General features: G+C 40.6%; 1 protein-coding gene across 2 annotated transcripts in view; it reads left to right on the forward strand.

The window, feature by feature from the left end:
* Positions 1 to 1,781: 1,781 nt before the first annotated feature.
* Positions 1,782 to 15,779, forward strand: part of VCL (vinculin) — a 93,688-nt gene continuing 79,690 nt past the window's right edge. The window contains exon 1 of one of the 2 annotated variants that reach the window (XM_081073611.1): positions 1,782 to 2,066. In XM_081073611.1, the coding sequence (XP_080929737.1) occupies positions 1,899 to 2,066 (168 nt within the window). In that variant the 5' untranslated portion in view covers positions 1,782 to 1,898. The remainder of the gene's footprint in view (positions 2,067 to 15,779) is intronic. The other variant, XM_081073612.1, reaches the window with a different exon arrangement.

Consider the following 15,779-nt stretch of genomic DNA (forward strand, 5'->3'; position numbering starts at 1 on the left):
ATGCTGTGGGTTGGGGAGGCAGGCCTGTAGGAAGGGGAGATGCTTGGCATTGCTTCCTTGTCCCTAGTGAGGAAGAGCATGGCAATCCAGCAACAGGTAGGAGGGGGCTCCTTGCAGCCAGTGGTTGCATGGGTCCCCAAGTTCCTGTGTGTGGGGGTCTGTATTTACCATGAAGGTATCCCCCTGCCCAGAGAGTGCCACACTAAACAGCAAAACAAACAAACAAACAAACAAATAATCACCAAAACCAAAATCAAAACAAAAAACTCCCACAAAAACCATGACAGGTTGAGAGAGAGAACACCAAAGAAAGGAACAAGCATTACATTTTAGTATCTTTAACAGCATGTTTTCCTGCTTTTTAAACAAGGGGATCCACATTTTCATCTTGTACTAGGCCACACAAATTGAGTAGCTGGTCCCACATATAATTTTAAAGGGCTTATACAATGCCTAGAAGTTAGAAAGTACTACCAAGTAAATGTTATCTTCAAAAGGAGTTATAGAAATCCATGTCTATAAGGACACAGAAGCAGTAAACAAAAAAGTGACAGTATTATGGAAAGGAAAAGTATAGGATTTGGCAACATGCACAGCAGAAACAGGGGATATACACTACTAGATATAAATAGCTTCAGAAACTACACAGGACAATACACACAGTTTACCCTCTAGCAACACGTGGGCCCTTGAGAGATATTTTCATTTGGATTGAGCATCTTCTGCTTGGAGGTATTATTGAAAGTGTTTCATCTTGGAACGGGGAAGCTTGGGCAAAAGAGAATTTGAGGTGAAGAAGACAGTAAGATGATGTCTTACACAAAGTGAGCCGTGAGAGGAATAGGTAATTTGGTCTTATCTATAAAAATGTAAAATATATTTTCATTTCATTTCTAGGTATCCATCCTAGATAAATACCCATGTGCACAACACATAGGCAAGTACAATGATGTCCATGCAGAATTTTTTAAAAATAAATATAATCCAACTTAAATGTCCATTACTAGGAAATTGTTTGATTTCATGCGATGGAATACCATGCAGCCATTGAAAAGAATGAGGTAGAAAGATAACCAGGGGATTTTAATTAAGGGGGAAAAAAATGAAGCTCCAGGAAAATGTTTAATCCCACTTACTTAGAAAATATATATGTACAAGAAAATGAATAGACAAAGGTCTACAACCAAATGGTTAACAGCGAGTATCTCTGCCGAGGGAGTGGGTGGAGTGTGTTTGTGAATGAATGGGACGCTCGTTTCTCTGTGCACCTCTGTTGTTTGAATGTTTTACTAAAAACGTTTTCATGTATCACTGAGAGGACATGGGAAGAGTATTTTGATGACGTCGTGTGAAGAGAAAATTTGGGGAGGGCACAGGGAGATCTACGGCTGGGTCTCGCCAGATTCCGAGCGTCGCAGGAGGTGAGAGCCCGCCCTGCTGAGGTGATTCTGCAGAGGGGAGGAGCTCTGCAGAGCCGAGGAAGAAGGTGGCCCCGGGGGGCGGGGCCACCGACTCCAGCCGCACGCTCCGTTCCCACCATGCCCTTATAAGGAGCGCCCGGCGTTCGGGCTCGGGAATCCGGTCGCAATCCCGGCGGCTCAGCCCCAATCCCAGGCCCCTCCCTTGGGAATGGAGGCGGGGCTGGGCGGGGGCTTGGCGGCGCGGGGGCGGGGGCGGAGCATCTCTAAGCAGGATCAATAGGAGTGGCGGCCCGGGTCTGAGCCTCGCTGCCATTGGGTGCGGCGACGCGAGGGGGCGGGGCGCCCCGCAAGGCTGGTTACGCCGAGGGAAGCCCAGGCTCCGTAGTCGCCGCTCGGAGTTCGTCTGCCAGTGGGTTTTCGACCCCGCCGTTCCCAGTTCTCTGTAACCCGCGGTTCGCCGCCCCGCTCGCCGCCGCGATGCCGGTGTTTCATACGCGTACGATCGAGAGCATCCTGGAGCCGGTGGCGCAGCAGATCTCGCACCTGGTGATTATGCACGAGGAAGGCGAGGTGGACGGCAAAGCCATCCCTGACCTCACCGCGCCTGTGGCCGCCGTGCAGGCGGCCGTCAGCAACCTCGTCCGGGTGAGCTCCCTGGGCGTGGGGTGGGGAGCGGGACCGAGGGCGGGAGACGTACCCGTCCGTGGTCCTGGTCCGCCTCGCGCCTCACCTTTGCCCTCTAGCTGCGTGTGGCTTTGCGCGTGGGTTCTGGAGCCAGACGGCCGGGGTTCGAATCCAGGTTCCGCTGCGCTGTGACCTTGAGCATGCCCCCAGCCTCACAGGGCCTCAGTTTCCTCATCTGTAAAACGGGGTCAATCATAATAATGCCTGCCTTGTGGGTTTGAATATTTAGCGAGGTGGTATTTATCAAGTGCCCGGCACAGCGTATGACCCATAGTAAGTGCTTAATAAATGATAGTTGTTTGGATGTCTGATGGCTTCTTTCCCTCAGCGGGCTGTCGCCTCTCACGTTGACAGCTCCTTTACTCTCAGCTCCTTTTTAGGCCTCCCCAGTCTGGCCTCTGGGCTGACGGGCTCCCGTAGGGATTCCCTGCTTTTCCTTGCGGGGATTCTTACTTGAGCCACGTTCTCCTTTCTAATACTCTGCCCCTCACTCTGAGACCTGCCTCACTCAGCACCCCTCCTCAGCGCTCCCCGCGTCCTGCCCCTTTGTCCACTTGTCTCTGCCTCCTTCTCCCTTCCTGGGCACTCTACTTCTGCTCACACCTCTGGCACTCTCACACACTGGATAATTTATGTAGTAATTTATGATCGAATCCCTTTTCCCCTTTCGGTTAACAGTGCTCCCTTTCAATTCCCCCCCGCCTCCTGTGGAGATTCCCACCTGACTTTACCTGCTGTCAAACAGCTTCCTCCCACTGGAGCCTTTCCAGACTTCTGGTATGGGGGTGGGGTGGGGGGGACGACACGGTGGTGTTCTCGGCCCCTCCTCCTGGCAGGAAGCAAGATGGAGCTGCAGGGAGAGGCCTGTGGAATTTAGGACCTGCGGCCCCTGCCGGAGAGTAGGAGTGGGGGGAAGAATCTCCTCCCCAATCCACAACTTTCCTGGGTGGCTGAGTAGCTCTGCAGACCCCTGTAGCCCGCAGCTGTGACTAATAACTGAGGTGATTCTTGTAGGAGACGGAGCCCAATTCTGAAATGGAAAAAGAGATGCTGTGACCAGTCTCCTAACACTCCTGTGGCTAATACCACACTTTTCTTTCCCACCCTGGGTTGGTGACTCAGACTTGCTGCTGCTTGTGAGGAAAAACTTTGGGAGAAGTTCATAGGCTCCCTCCCTGAGCTGTGTAAATAGTGTGTGTCAGGGTAGTTGGGAGGCAACTGTGGGTCTGGGTGGGGCTTGCGTTAATTTATCTGATTAGAGCACTTGAATGCACCGAGGCACTGCAGCAGCTGAAAGTCTTCTTCAGTCTTCAGGGCCGGCTCCACTGGGTGAGGCAGTTCAAGAGACTGGTAACTAGGAAGATGGGGAGACGCTATTGACCACATTTCTGATCTGCCTTCTGTTTAGACTTAGATGTAGGAAGAATCTATTCAGTAAGAATACTGTGTTCATTCAGAACGCCTGGTTCTACATTGTTATTGTTCTTTTTATAAATAATTTTCGTCTAAGACTCCAGAGTACATTCTTATGCAGTGTTGTCTAATATGGCTGCATTCCAAGCCTCCATTTTTCAACAAATAAGAAACAATGTAAAGAGACAAGGTAATAGTGTCCCTCCAAGGAGTACTTCAGGAAATGAAATCTCAAAACCATATGTTGCACTTGGACCAGAGCTAGTGTAGTCTGGGGGTTGCTATCTGGTTAGGCTATTTAGAGAAAAGTTATTTATGAGTTTCAGTGCATGAATTAATAAGAATTGAATGTCTGCTGTATAGGGACCATTGTAATCAGTGGTTCTAAGGTTTGGATGTGCATCAGAATCACCAGTGGGGCTTTTTAGAAATAAAGATGTCCAGCTCTCACCCCAGACTTACTGAGGAGCTTTCCAGGGGATTCGGTAAAGACTTTTGTATAAATACTTTTAAGAAGCTCCATAGGTCGTTGTAATATACACCCTTAGTTAGGAAACACTGTAATAGATACCATGAGACAAATACAAAAGAAATTAAGACCAATCATAAACTGAAACAAATTACATATAGTTACATACTTTCTAATACATACAAAAGAAGGGACTTGAGGGACAGCGGGTTAGCTCAGTTGGTTAGAGCACAATGCTCTTAGCAACAAGGTTGCCAATTTGTTCCCCAAATGGGCCAGTGAACTGCGCCCTCTACAAGTAGATGGAAACAACTACCCTGTTTCCCGGAAAATAAGACCTAGCCGGACAATCAGCTCTAATGCGTCTTCTGGAGCAAAAATTAATAGAAGACCTGGTCTTACATTATAGAAGACCCGATCTTATAGTAAAAAATAAGACTGGGTCTTCTATTAATTTTTGCTCCAAAAGATGCATTAGAGCTGATTGTCTGGCTAGGTCTTATATTCGGGGGCGGGGGGAAGGGTACTTGACTTGGAGCTGATGGGTCCTGGAAAAACACACTTAACATGAATAAAAGTTAAAAAAAAAAAAAGAAGGGACTTGAGATTGGTAGTAGATATGAACTAGAATGTGGGGAGAATTGTGATAAATAGTCCATCATGAACAAAGGTACTTGTGAATAAGTCACTTCCAGGTTACAAGTAGATTGTCTTGATTAGCTCAAGAAGCAAATTGGAGAGAGCCTGGAGATGAGTCAGTGCATGATATATGGGCAGTTTAACAAAAAGAGACCTTATCCAATAAGATGACTAAAGAGTGGGAGGGAGAGGGTGAGGATAGTATGTGAGGGAAACTGTATAGATTGTGTCCTGGGGAGGCCAGAGGACCTCCCCATTGCTTGGAGTTCTCAGCGTCAGTTGGCCTTATCTACATGCTGCTGAGTGTTGTGATGAATCTTGTACATGTGTCAAGTTCCCAACTAGATTGTTTCTGGAGAAAGGGCCTTGTTTGATATTTCTTTATGTGCTCCTCTGTTCCTACCCTTCACATTGGCACACAGGATGGCTCCATAAATATTGTTGAAGGAAAGAAGGAACTGTGGGAAGGGAGATAAATTAGGAGACTTTTTAAATTGGTTGGTCAGGAAGAAAACGAGGGTCTGGACTTTGGGTATGGCGGGGAAAATAGAGAAGGAATTAAAACTGTATTAAAAATATAGTAGCAGAATTAGTAGAACTTGATAATAGAACTCTCAGGGAAAAAAACACATAGTGTTACTATAAAATAATAGAACTGATTTTTTAACAAATATCCTGGAACTTATATAATTCTGGTGTGGTTTTTTTTTTTTTCAGTTACTTAGGGAGGTTGTATTGTTATTCCAGTGCTTCTGTTTGGGAATTTCTTGCAGATTATTTACTTACATACATATGTCAAATCAATCTTGTTTTATTTTGGTTAAGAAAATGTTATCCAAGGTGGGCATTCCTTAGCCTTATTACTTCATGGACAATTCTTGTATCTAAATGACTTTTGGATAGTTCCAAAATTAAAAATTAGATGAAGATGAAATTCTCAATTGTTAAATAATCATTATCTACTTATCAAATAGGTATTTATGGAGACCCCCATCTAATGTCAAAGCAATAAGTTGATACTGGACACACTAAGTATAATACTGGATTGAAAGTTCAAAGTAGCCCTGAGGAAGTGAAATACCATGGAAGTTCAGAGGAAGGTGAGATTAATTTTCATGAGAGCATGGGAAGGCTTCATGGAGAATGTAACATTTGAACTGATCTTAAAATCAGTTGGGATTTGAACAGTTAAAGATGTGTTAAGAAAGGTGTTACAAGTGGGAAGAAATACCCTAATAAAGGCACAGAATTATTGAGACTCTGAGGACCAAGTTTTGATTTAGGGTGTCATTAAGGTTAACTACTTTTTGGGGGGGCAAGGTTCATTTGGATTTGTAATTTCATTTATATTTGTTCAACAAAAGTAGTCTGCTCACTTTATTTACACATACCTTATCACAGCGGAGTCATCAGTTTTGCTCCACACTTAGGTCGGAGGGAATATGGGAATATTTGTTTACGTGTCCTATTTTCAATTCAGGTTCCTGAACAAGATCATTTTTTAAAAACAGCTTTGTTGAGATGTAATTCACGTAACATGTAATTCACCCGTTTAGAGTGTATAATTTAGTGTTTTTTAGTATATTGACAGAGTGGTGCAATACCACTACAATCTAATTTTAGGACATTTGTCCCTTAAAAAGAAATCTCATACCTTCTATTAGCAGTCTCTCATTCTCTCTCATCCCCACCACCCCTGCCCTGGGCAAGCACCAGTCTGCTTTCTGTCACTGTGGATTTGCTTATTCTGGGTATTTCAAATAAATGGAATCATGTGGCCTTTGTGTCTGACTCCTTTCTCTCAGCATAATGTTTCCAAGGTTCATCTGTGCTCTAGTATGTGTCAGATCTTCATTCCTTTTTGGTGCTGAATAATAGTCCATTGCACAGACTAAGGCCATTTTAAACACAGAGAATGATTCTAATGCAATAATAAAACAAGGAGTGGTGGTGAGGGGTGGGGGGGTGAGGAGAAAGAAGAGTGGGAAAGAAGAAACAGGAGGGGTATGAGAAATTCCAAGGATGGGATTCAGGAGGCAGTGTGAAAAAGTCAGAAGTCTTAAATTGCCTGTCTTGTAGCATGATATACACATTTTCCTTTTTTTCCATTGAAGTGGCCTATAGAACTCTGTCAGTCTTTGTGACCATACAGTGGTGCCAGTTTTATTAATGGGGCTTCAGACACTTGCCTTCCCCATTGCATCTGAGGGCAAGTGTTGTAACTACTTCTTGGGTTCATGAAATATTTATTTTGGGAGTTTTCATGGCCTTGACTGTTAAGAGCCTCACCCATATATCATACCCTGTTGGATCAGCTCTGGGACAAATAGCAGCATTGTCTTTCCTTTACACTGATAGAAAAGAATGTTCTCTTAAAAAGAGATCAGCAATTAATTTTGTCATTCACAAATGATCAGTATTAACATCTGAAAGTACTTTTGCTTTCATTTCTTTTGGTTGATGTTAGACTTATTTCAGTTAAAATAAATAACAATGTTTGGGTGATAAAGACTGTGGGTGATTTTTTTCCCTTAATACTTTTCTGTATGTTCCAGTTTTTAAAATGAACATATAATTCCTATATTAAGGGGAAAAAATCAATACGATAAATAAATAATAACATTTGTATAATCCTTTATAGTTTATAAAATACTCTGTTATCTCAACAATCCTTTTAGGTAGGTATTGCTATGGTCTTAGTTTTACAGGTGAAGATACTGTAGAAATTAAGTACCCTGCCCACAGTGGCACAGCTCGTTAGTGATGGAACTTGAACTCAAACTCTGTTTCTCTTACTGTGGCTCTTCTGCATTTTTCACTCCACCGTTGTACATCTACTTAGAGCAAAGTTGTTAAATATCAGTGGAATTGTTCCATCTAGATCAGAAGCAACGAGAATGCTGTTAGTCATAGAGTTTCCATTTATCCTAGGCCTGACAAGATTATCTGTTGAGAGCCTGGCTTTCACATGGTCTGCGTGAAGTAGCCTATATGAAAGGGATGATGTAAAGGTATGGTTCTGTTTCAGTGACACTCAATTTCACAGCATTTCTTTCATTTTTTAAATTTTTTGTTTTTTAAGAGTAGCTGCAGATCAGCACAAAAGTATTTATGTCAGCAAAACAGATCAAGACTTTTTATAGTATATATGGCTGCTTCGCTTGAAGTCTATTAGAACTAAATAGTATTTAAAATAGGTTTGTAGGAGTTTTGTAGTTAAACAGTATTTAAAGTAGGTTTGTGGATTCTTGGGGGAATCATGAAGTTTCATTTAAAAAACTTGGAAATCAAAAGAGATAAGAATGGGACACATGTACAGATGGGAACTTTGTTCCAGCGACATGTAACATCTACTCATGTGATGGAGAGAACAGAAGAGGTTTGGAGTTTTTCTGTTTTGACAACTATGTTGATAATTTTAATGGAGCCCCAATTTAAATATTATATATCTACACAGTGGAACATTGGTCTTTTCTAAAGCTGTTTTATAAATAGCACTGGTATAACACCAAGTGACAAAATAAAAGAGCAGAAGTCCTACGATATCAACCACAGTATCTTAAGTAGGCTTCTTCTGTACAGTCCAGGAGTAAGGGCAGCATTAAGGCAGATACTTTTATGGGGATGGGACCTATTTGGATTTTAATATTTCTTGGGTATTTGCTTAAAAAGTAGTCATTTTACATACTTATTTAATTACAGGTCATTTATCTATGTCTAAAATGCTTATGTTTTATACATGTCACACCTGAGAGGGTCATTATTTAAAAGCCTTCTGACAACTTCCTGGTTTTTTACTGCACACTTAGGAAGGGGGTAGGATGGGAATGTCTACGTTATTCACCATGTACACTCCAGCATAGCATGTATATATTCTATTGTGACATTCATCATACTTGGTCAGTGTGTGTCTTTTCCACTAGATTTTAGGTTCCTCAGTGGCAGGGACCACGTCTGTTGTGTGTACCCCTTGATTTTTAGTGTCACGCTGATCATAGGTGTGCAATGTAACTTTTTCTTTCAGTAAGTGAAGAATTGTGTAGCATTCATGTTTTAGGTATAAAATCTTGTAGTAGGAATTTTTGTGCAAGGAATATTTTCTATCCCCAGCCTTCAAACATCTGGTATAGCTGAATTTGAACAGTCTCATCAAATTTATAATGGGCTTTGTCTGAAACAAGTAGAATATATACTAAGAGGGAGGAATGAATGGCTAACTGCCCATTGTTTGAGATAACAAAAGTGTTCAGGCTATTTTGGGTTGTGGTTCTCTGTTTCAGTGTCATTTCAAGTATGCAGGCCACTTGCTAAATTCATAACTTGAGAATATGTTGCCTCCTATCTGAAAGTGTCATTGTGATTTTGCATTCTTTTAAAATTGGAAGCATCTTTTTAAAATGTAACCATTTAGACCAGGTATAGATATATTTATTTGGAGCCCTGCTGCCCATACTCTGAATCATGAATTCCTCATTAAAAGGTCTTCGTTTTCTTGAACCACATGTCAGGAGACAAAGATATCATACAGTCGATCTGCTTCTTTTTTGCTTTCTGGTTGATCTGGGCCCAGCTTCCCATTGAACCTTATGTCATGGTCATGGTGGTGGGGTATATTTTTTAATAAAGCTGCATTAGAACAGTACCAAAAATGTAGCAGTCCTTAATGAGCAAACGTCAGAGATTAGCTGGTATCACATACAGCCACGTTTCTCTCTGGAATAATGCTCTGTGCTCACGACTCTTGCTGAAGAAGGATCATTCTGTCAGTTCATGTTGCTTTCAGGAAGGTCTGCCCTTAAACCTTCCCGATATGTAGATAGGACTAGAAGAAGAAAACATAAATTTCAGGCTTTTTTAAAGCCTCCAGTGCTATGTTGTACACATACTTCAGAGTGAGCTTTAAGGAGTAAAATTCAAATCTGCAATAAGACTCTGAAACACCCAGAGAAGAAGTTGGTATGTTGGTGAAAGGGCTTCCCGTTGGAGGCTTTCATCTATCTTTTTAACCCCTGTGCACGAGACCTGTAGAATTCTTGCAGTATGTGTTTGGCTGTATTGGGCCACATAATTAAGTTCAGATAACATAACTTTTGAATATGGGGCCTGCTTCTCTGTTTTATCAGCTAGTTTTGTACTTGTTCCCATTGGGGATCGTTACATACTGGAAGTCTGTCTTACCTGTTTCTCCTTAACAATTTACAAAAAAGGTTTATTATGAAAGGAAGCTGTGATGAATATACTCATCTATAAGTAGGGAACTTTTGTTCATTTGTATTTATATCAAAGCTAAAATGTTTTATCCTTAGTATAACACAATATCCTTCATAATAATCCAGTCTTTTCTTGAACAGTATACTATTATAATAGTAATCAGTTTTCGTCATGCTAAGCCTTCATAGTCTTTCAAAAAGAACAAAGTTTTGTTAAAAAGTACTGCATTTTTAATGTTATAATTTAGAAAGTCTTTAGTTACAATTTCAGTGTTTTTCATTTTCTCAGTCTTTTTCAGTCTGTTTGAACTTGATTTGTCTTTTACTCTTCTGTCTTTTTTCTGTACTCCAAACCAGCTTGTGTTTCCTTGGATGTAAAAACAAACTTAACTTTATACATATGCGCCAGCTCTTTTTCACCATTAAAAAAACACCCCCCAAAGCCTTTCCTGCTCAAGAATTGCAAAGGCAAGTGAGGAAACCCAGTCTGTTACAATATCCCAAGACTTTCCCTTTCGTGTGCTGTTTAGGGAACCATGCTCTGCTTAGCCAACTGCCGTTTCAGTAAGTGTGGAATGAAATCACTTCAAAATAACCGGCTAGGTCTTGAAAGAACTTCTAATCTCGACATACTTATTAAAGATATGGGGGCTTAAGTTGATTAAATCTATTTAACTGTATGCATTACGTGCAGACAATGGGATAGAGTATGATAGAATAATGGATAAAAGGAGACTTATATAATTAGACATAGAAGTTGAGGAGTCGTTGCCTTCTTCCCAATCCCTTGGTAATAGTTTTGTAGATTTTATGTTTTTTGTATGCTGGGTCATCAGTTTTGGGATGATTGATCTGACTGTGGGTTTTTCTTTCCCCTCCTTCCCTACTCCCCTAGGGTGTCTCCCTTGAAGACTTGGTTTCTGGAGGGCAAGGACTGGGTTATAGTCTAATTCATATTCCTGGTGCTGTGTTTATCCCAGTCCCTTGCTCATGGTATTCCTTCCATAGGGACGTTGTGTTTTGGTACTTTACCAGCTGGTCGTTCTACGCTATTTTATGAGGAGGGTAGCTCACTAACCTTGTCGCCAGTGGAAGGCGTGGTGGTTCTCTTTTCTTGCCCTCAAATGTTACTATATACAAATGCCTACGTAATCACAAAGAGAAACAAAGCTTCCATAAATGGTATTATTGTGTTGGTTACATATTGGGAATTTTAGATTTCAGAAAATTCTGTCACTGTCGGAAGTCAGGTCATTGGATTGGTGTGACTGTGGGATGTGTGTGTGTATAGAGGATGACGGGTAATGAATCTTAGAACTAAAAATGTTTTATAAATGTTGTTAAGTTGCAGAAAATAGAGTCTTCGGCCCTTAGAGAATTTCCCACTGATAAGATTTCCAGTGGAATGAGCTATAAGGGTACTGTGGCTGAATTTCATCGCAGCTGGCCACAATCCAAGTCCAAGTCTTTCCTGCTTTGAAATAAGCTTAACTTACTCCCACAAGTAAGCTTTCGGTGAAGAAAGAAAAATGGTACATTTGTTCTTAGAGTTGAGAATTGAGGGACCTGTATTACCTAGCTTCTCTATATTTCCAGCCGTCTCTCCATCCCCACCCCCATCTCTGGAAAACTGGCTCATCTTTTATCTGTAAGGTGGACAACATGTTTTTATTTACACGGTTAAAGTAGATAAGAATATATGAATGGGCCGGTAAGTCTTATATAGAAAAATATCTAGGCAAGTAACACTTAAAGTCTTATCCTACATCTCTTCTCTCCAAATAGCAAAATTAGTTATTAGATTCTAGCTGTGCACCTTGCTAGGTGTTCTGAATTATAGTAGGATATAGAAGAAATGGTCTCTTGCTTCAAGTTGTTAAAATACAAATGAAATTTACAGTCTTATAACGATTTATCTACATCCTCTCGACCAATGAAATTATTGCAGAATTTAAATTACTCATTTAAAAGGTTGGGTACTCATACTGTGCATACAGTTTTTGTTCCTTGGAATCATGGTGAAAATGTGAGTGGGTCAGCAGCAGGGTGAGCAGGTGGTGGGCCCCATAGTTAGAAAATGCCTTTGAACATTGGCCTCAGCTGCCTTTTTCTTGTGGCACTCCAGGCTCAGCGGGTTTCCATTTCCTCCCAATGCAGTTCTTGTGGGCCTTCACATACATGTGTGCTGTTCCCTCTGCCTGAACTCGTCTCCTGTGCTTCTTGGGTCATTTCTACGAATCCTCAGCTTGCATAGTAAATGTCAATTTTCTAGACACCTTCCTTAACTTTTTTTTTTTTTAAAGATTTTATTGGGGGAGGGGGACAGGACTTTATTGGGGGAACAGTGTGTACTTCCAGGACTTTTTTCCAAGTCAAGTTGTTGTCCTTTCAATCTTAGTTGTGGAGCATGCCGTTCAGCTTCAAGTTGTTGTCCTTTCAGTCTCAGTTGTGGAGGATGCAGCTCAGCGCCAGGTCCAGTTGCCGTTGCTAGTTGCAGGGGGTGGAGCTCACCATCCCTTGTGGGCCTCGGGGAGTTGAACCGGCAACCTTGTGCTTGAGAGCCCGCGCTCCAACCAACTGAGCTATCTGGGAGGCAGCTTAGCTCAATGTGCCGTGTTCAATCTTAGATGCAGGGGGCAGTGCCCACCATCCCTTGCGGGACTCGAGGAGTTGAACCAGCAACCTTGTGGTTGAGAGCCCACTGGCCCATGTAGGAATCGAACTGGCAGCCTTTGGAGTTAGGAGCATGGAGCTTCAACCGCCTGAGCTACCGGGTCGGCCACCTTCCTTAACTCTTACCTCCAAAACTAGGAGAGGTCCTTCTATCATATCATTTCTATATTCCTTACTGTTAGTAATTATTTGTGTAATTATTACTTGTTAAACATCTTTCTTCTCACTAGAGCCCCAGGGGCAAATATTGACCCTGCCGTGCTTGCTCCTGAATTTTCAGCACCCATCATAGTGCCTGGCACACAGTAGGGTCTTGAGGAATATTTGTTGAATGAACAAATGGGAAGACCATTTGCTGCTTTCCTACCGAAAACTGATTTATGCTTCTTTGGAAAAATATATATCATGCTGTGGGTGAATCTTGGTGAAATTTAACTGCCAATTAAGAAAGTGACTGTAAATCATTGGTTAGCCCAGGACTTGGCTGTAGTAGGACCATCCAATTCGTGTTTCCTGAATGAATAAATTCTAGGCATAGAGTCCTGGGCGGCAGAAGGGGATAATCCTGCCTAATATAGCATTATACAGAGCATGTAAGCATAAATCAAAATACAGCATGGATTTGGAATTCTCTATTAGTTTGGATCCTTTGCAAATCAACAGAATTGTCAACTTTGGCAAAAATGTATCCAGTATGAGTTATCAAATACCAAAGTCAGACTTTAGATATAGATACAAGGTAACTGAGTCTGCAAACATGCCAAGACTCTTGGGAGGCAGTAGCGTGATGCTTAAGAATAAAGGCTCCAGAGCTAAACTCCTTTGGCTTCAAATCCCACCATTATTTAACACCTGCGAGGCTTTGACATTGAGGAAATTATTTAATCTCTATTTCTCATGGTCCTCCTCTGTAAAACAAAGCTAATCATAGTAACTGACTCATAGTGTATTATTGTGAGGATTAATGAGTTCATAAAAATGCTTAGAATTATGCCTGACACATAGTTAAGAGCTCAGCAAGTGTTAGACATATTAACATATTTTTCCATGATTTTTAAGTCATGTTTTAAATGTCTAATGAAAAGGCAGTGTTGACTTTTTAAAAAATGTCTAAGCATAACTTCTAACTTTTATTCAACAAGGCAAAGTGCCAGCGAAAGCTTTCAGTAAAATTCCATATGTTGTGGAATACACAGTTTTACCAACTGTGGGGAAAATGCCTCACAGTTTAGGTGCCTGAGCCTTTGATTGCCAGTTTCCCATGATTAAAATGAAACATCTGAAAAAATTTTTTAAATTAAAGTTTATTGGGGTGACAATTATTAGTAAAGTTACATAGGTTTCAGGTGTACAATTCTGTAATACATCATCTATATATCACATTGTGTGTTCAACATCTATATATCACTGTGTGTGTTCAGTTTTCCTTCTATCACCATGTATTTGATTCCCTTTACCCTCATGTACCACCCCTCTACCCTTTACCCTCTCGTAACCACTAAACTATTGTCTGTGTCTATGAGTTTTTGTTTCTTCATTTGTCTTGTTCTTTTGTTGTTTTCAGTTTTATATACCACATATCAGTGAAATCATATGGTTCTCGACTTTTGGTCTGACTTACTTCGTTTAGCATAATCTCAAGATCCATCCATGTTTCGCAAATGGCACTATTTTATCTTTTCTTATGGCAGAATAGGATTCCATTGTGTATATATACCACATCTTCTTTATTCAGTCATCTATTGAAGGACACTTTGATTGTTTCCGTGTCTTGGCCACCGTAAATAAAACTGCAATGAACATCGGAGTGCATATATTTTTACGGATAAATGTTTTCGGATTTTTTGGGTTGATACCCAGGAGAGGGATTGATGGGTCATATGGTCTAAATTTTAGATAACTCCTTTGTTTGGAGCAATAATGAGGGGAAAAGTATTTTTTTTCAATTTAGAAGCAAGAATTGGGGCTTAGGATTTGGGATTTTATCCCAAGCATTCATTGCCCTGTTTTCTAAAAAGGAAGAAAACCCTGAGAGTGTCGTCAGGCTACTCACTAAAATAATATGATGGAATCAGCCTTTCCGGTAGAATTGAGAAACATGCACTTGTGAAATAGAATTCATCTTATTCTGGAACAGCCAAATTAATTTAACAAATATTTAATGACTACCCTGTTTCCCTGAAAATAAGACCTACCCGGACAGTCAGCTCTAATGCATCTTTTGGGGCAAAAATTAATATGACCTGGTATTATATTACATTATATTATATTATGTTATATTATATTATATTATATTATACTATACTATACTATATTATATTAGACCGGGTCTTATATTAAAATAAGACCGGGTCTTATATTAATTTTTGCTCCAAAAGATGTATTACAGCTGATTGTCCAGCTAGGTCTTATTTTTGGGGAAACACGGTACATCCTATACAGGATACTGGATAAGCTTAGTATCTCATACCTGAAAGGAGGGTTAGACCCTTTCAGATGTGCTATCAACATAGGAGTAATAGAGTTGAACATGATGGTCAGGTAACTGTAACTACTAGTTTGGAAGGTATGCCTATTATTTCTAGTCTTTCAGTGGTTTTCTGGAAATTTTTAACATGCTAATTTAACTTCAAAGGCTTAACTTAATTAGCATCTTTCTTATCCTGAGTAATACAAAGATTGTAAAATACTTCTCATTCCATTGTCCTATTACATATGGTTGTCTAACAGTTTGCTTTGGTCTTGATTCTTTTTTTACCCCATAAATTAGATACTATAGTTGTTCTTATACAGTTTTCTCTCATTTACCTACGTTTACCAATTTTTTTTGAGATGTAAGAGAAATCATGACCAGACCTTCCTTCTTGGTAATTTCCTTTCTTCCTGAAGTCCATCCTTCACTATATCCATAGTGGGGTCTTTGGGTGGTACACACTCTAATTTTTTTTTGTGTCTGAAAATATCTTTATATTGACTTATTTTTTGAAAGATGATTTCATTGGGTATATAAACCTAGGCTGATAGTATTTTTTCCCAGCACTTTGAAAATATTGTTCCAGTCTTTCTGCATTCAGATCAGCCATCGGTCTAATTGTTATTTTGCTGTAGATTATGACTTTTCTCTCTGGGGCTTTTAAGACCTTATTTATCTGCTTTGGAATTTTTTTGGGTTCTCTGATTTTGAAGGTTGATCTCTTGTATCATTCCTAGAAAATTCTTAGCCATTATTTCTTTGAATTTTTGCCTCTTTCCTTATTTTATTCTCTGCGT

This window comes from Rhinolophus hipposideros (genome assembly GCF_964194185.1).
Source record: "Rhinolophus hipposideros genome assembly, chromosome: 15".
In the NCBI taxonomy this organism is placed as follows: Eukaryota; Metazoa; Chordata; class Mammalia; order Chiroptera; family Rhinolophidae; genus Rhinolophus; species Rhinolophus hipposideros.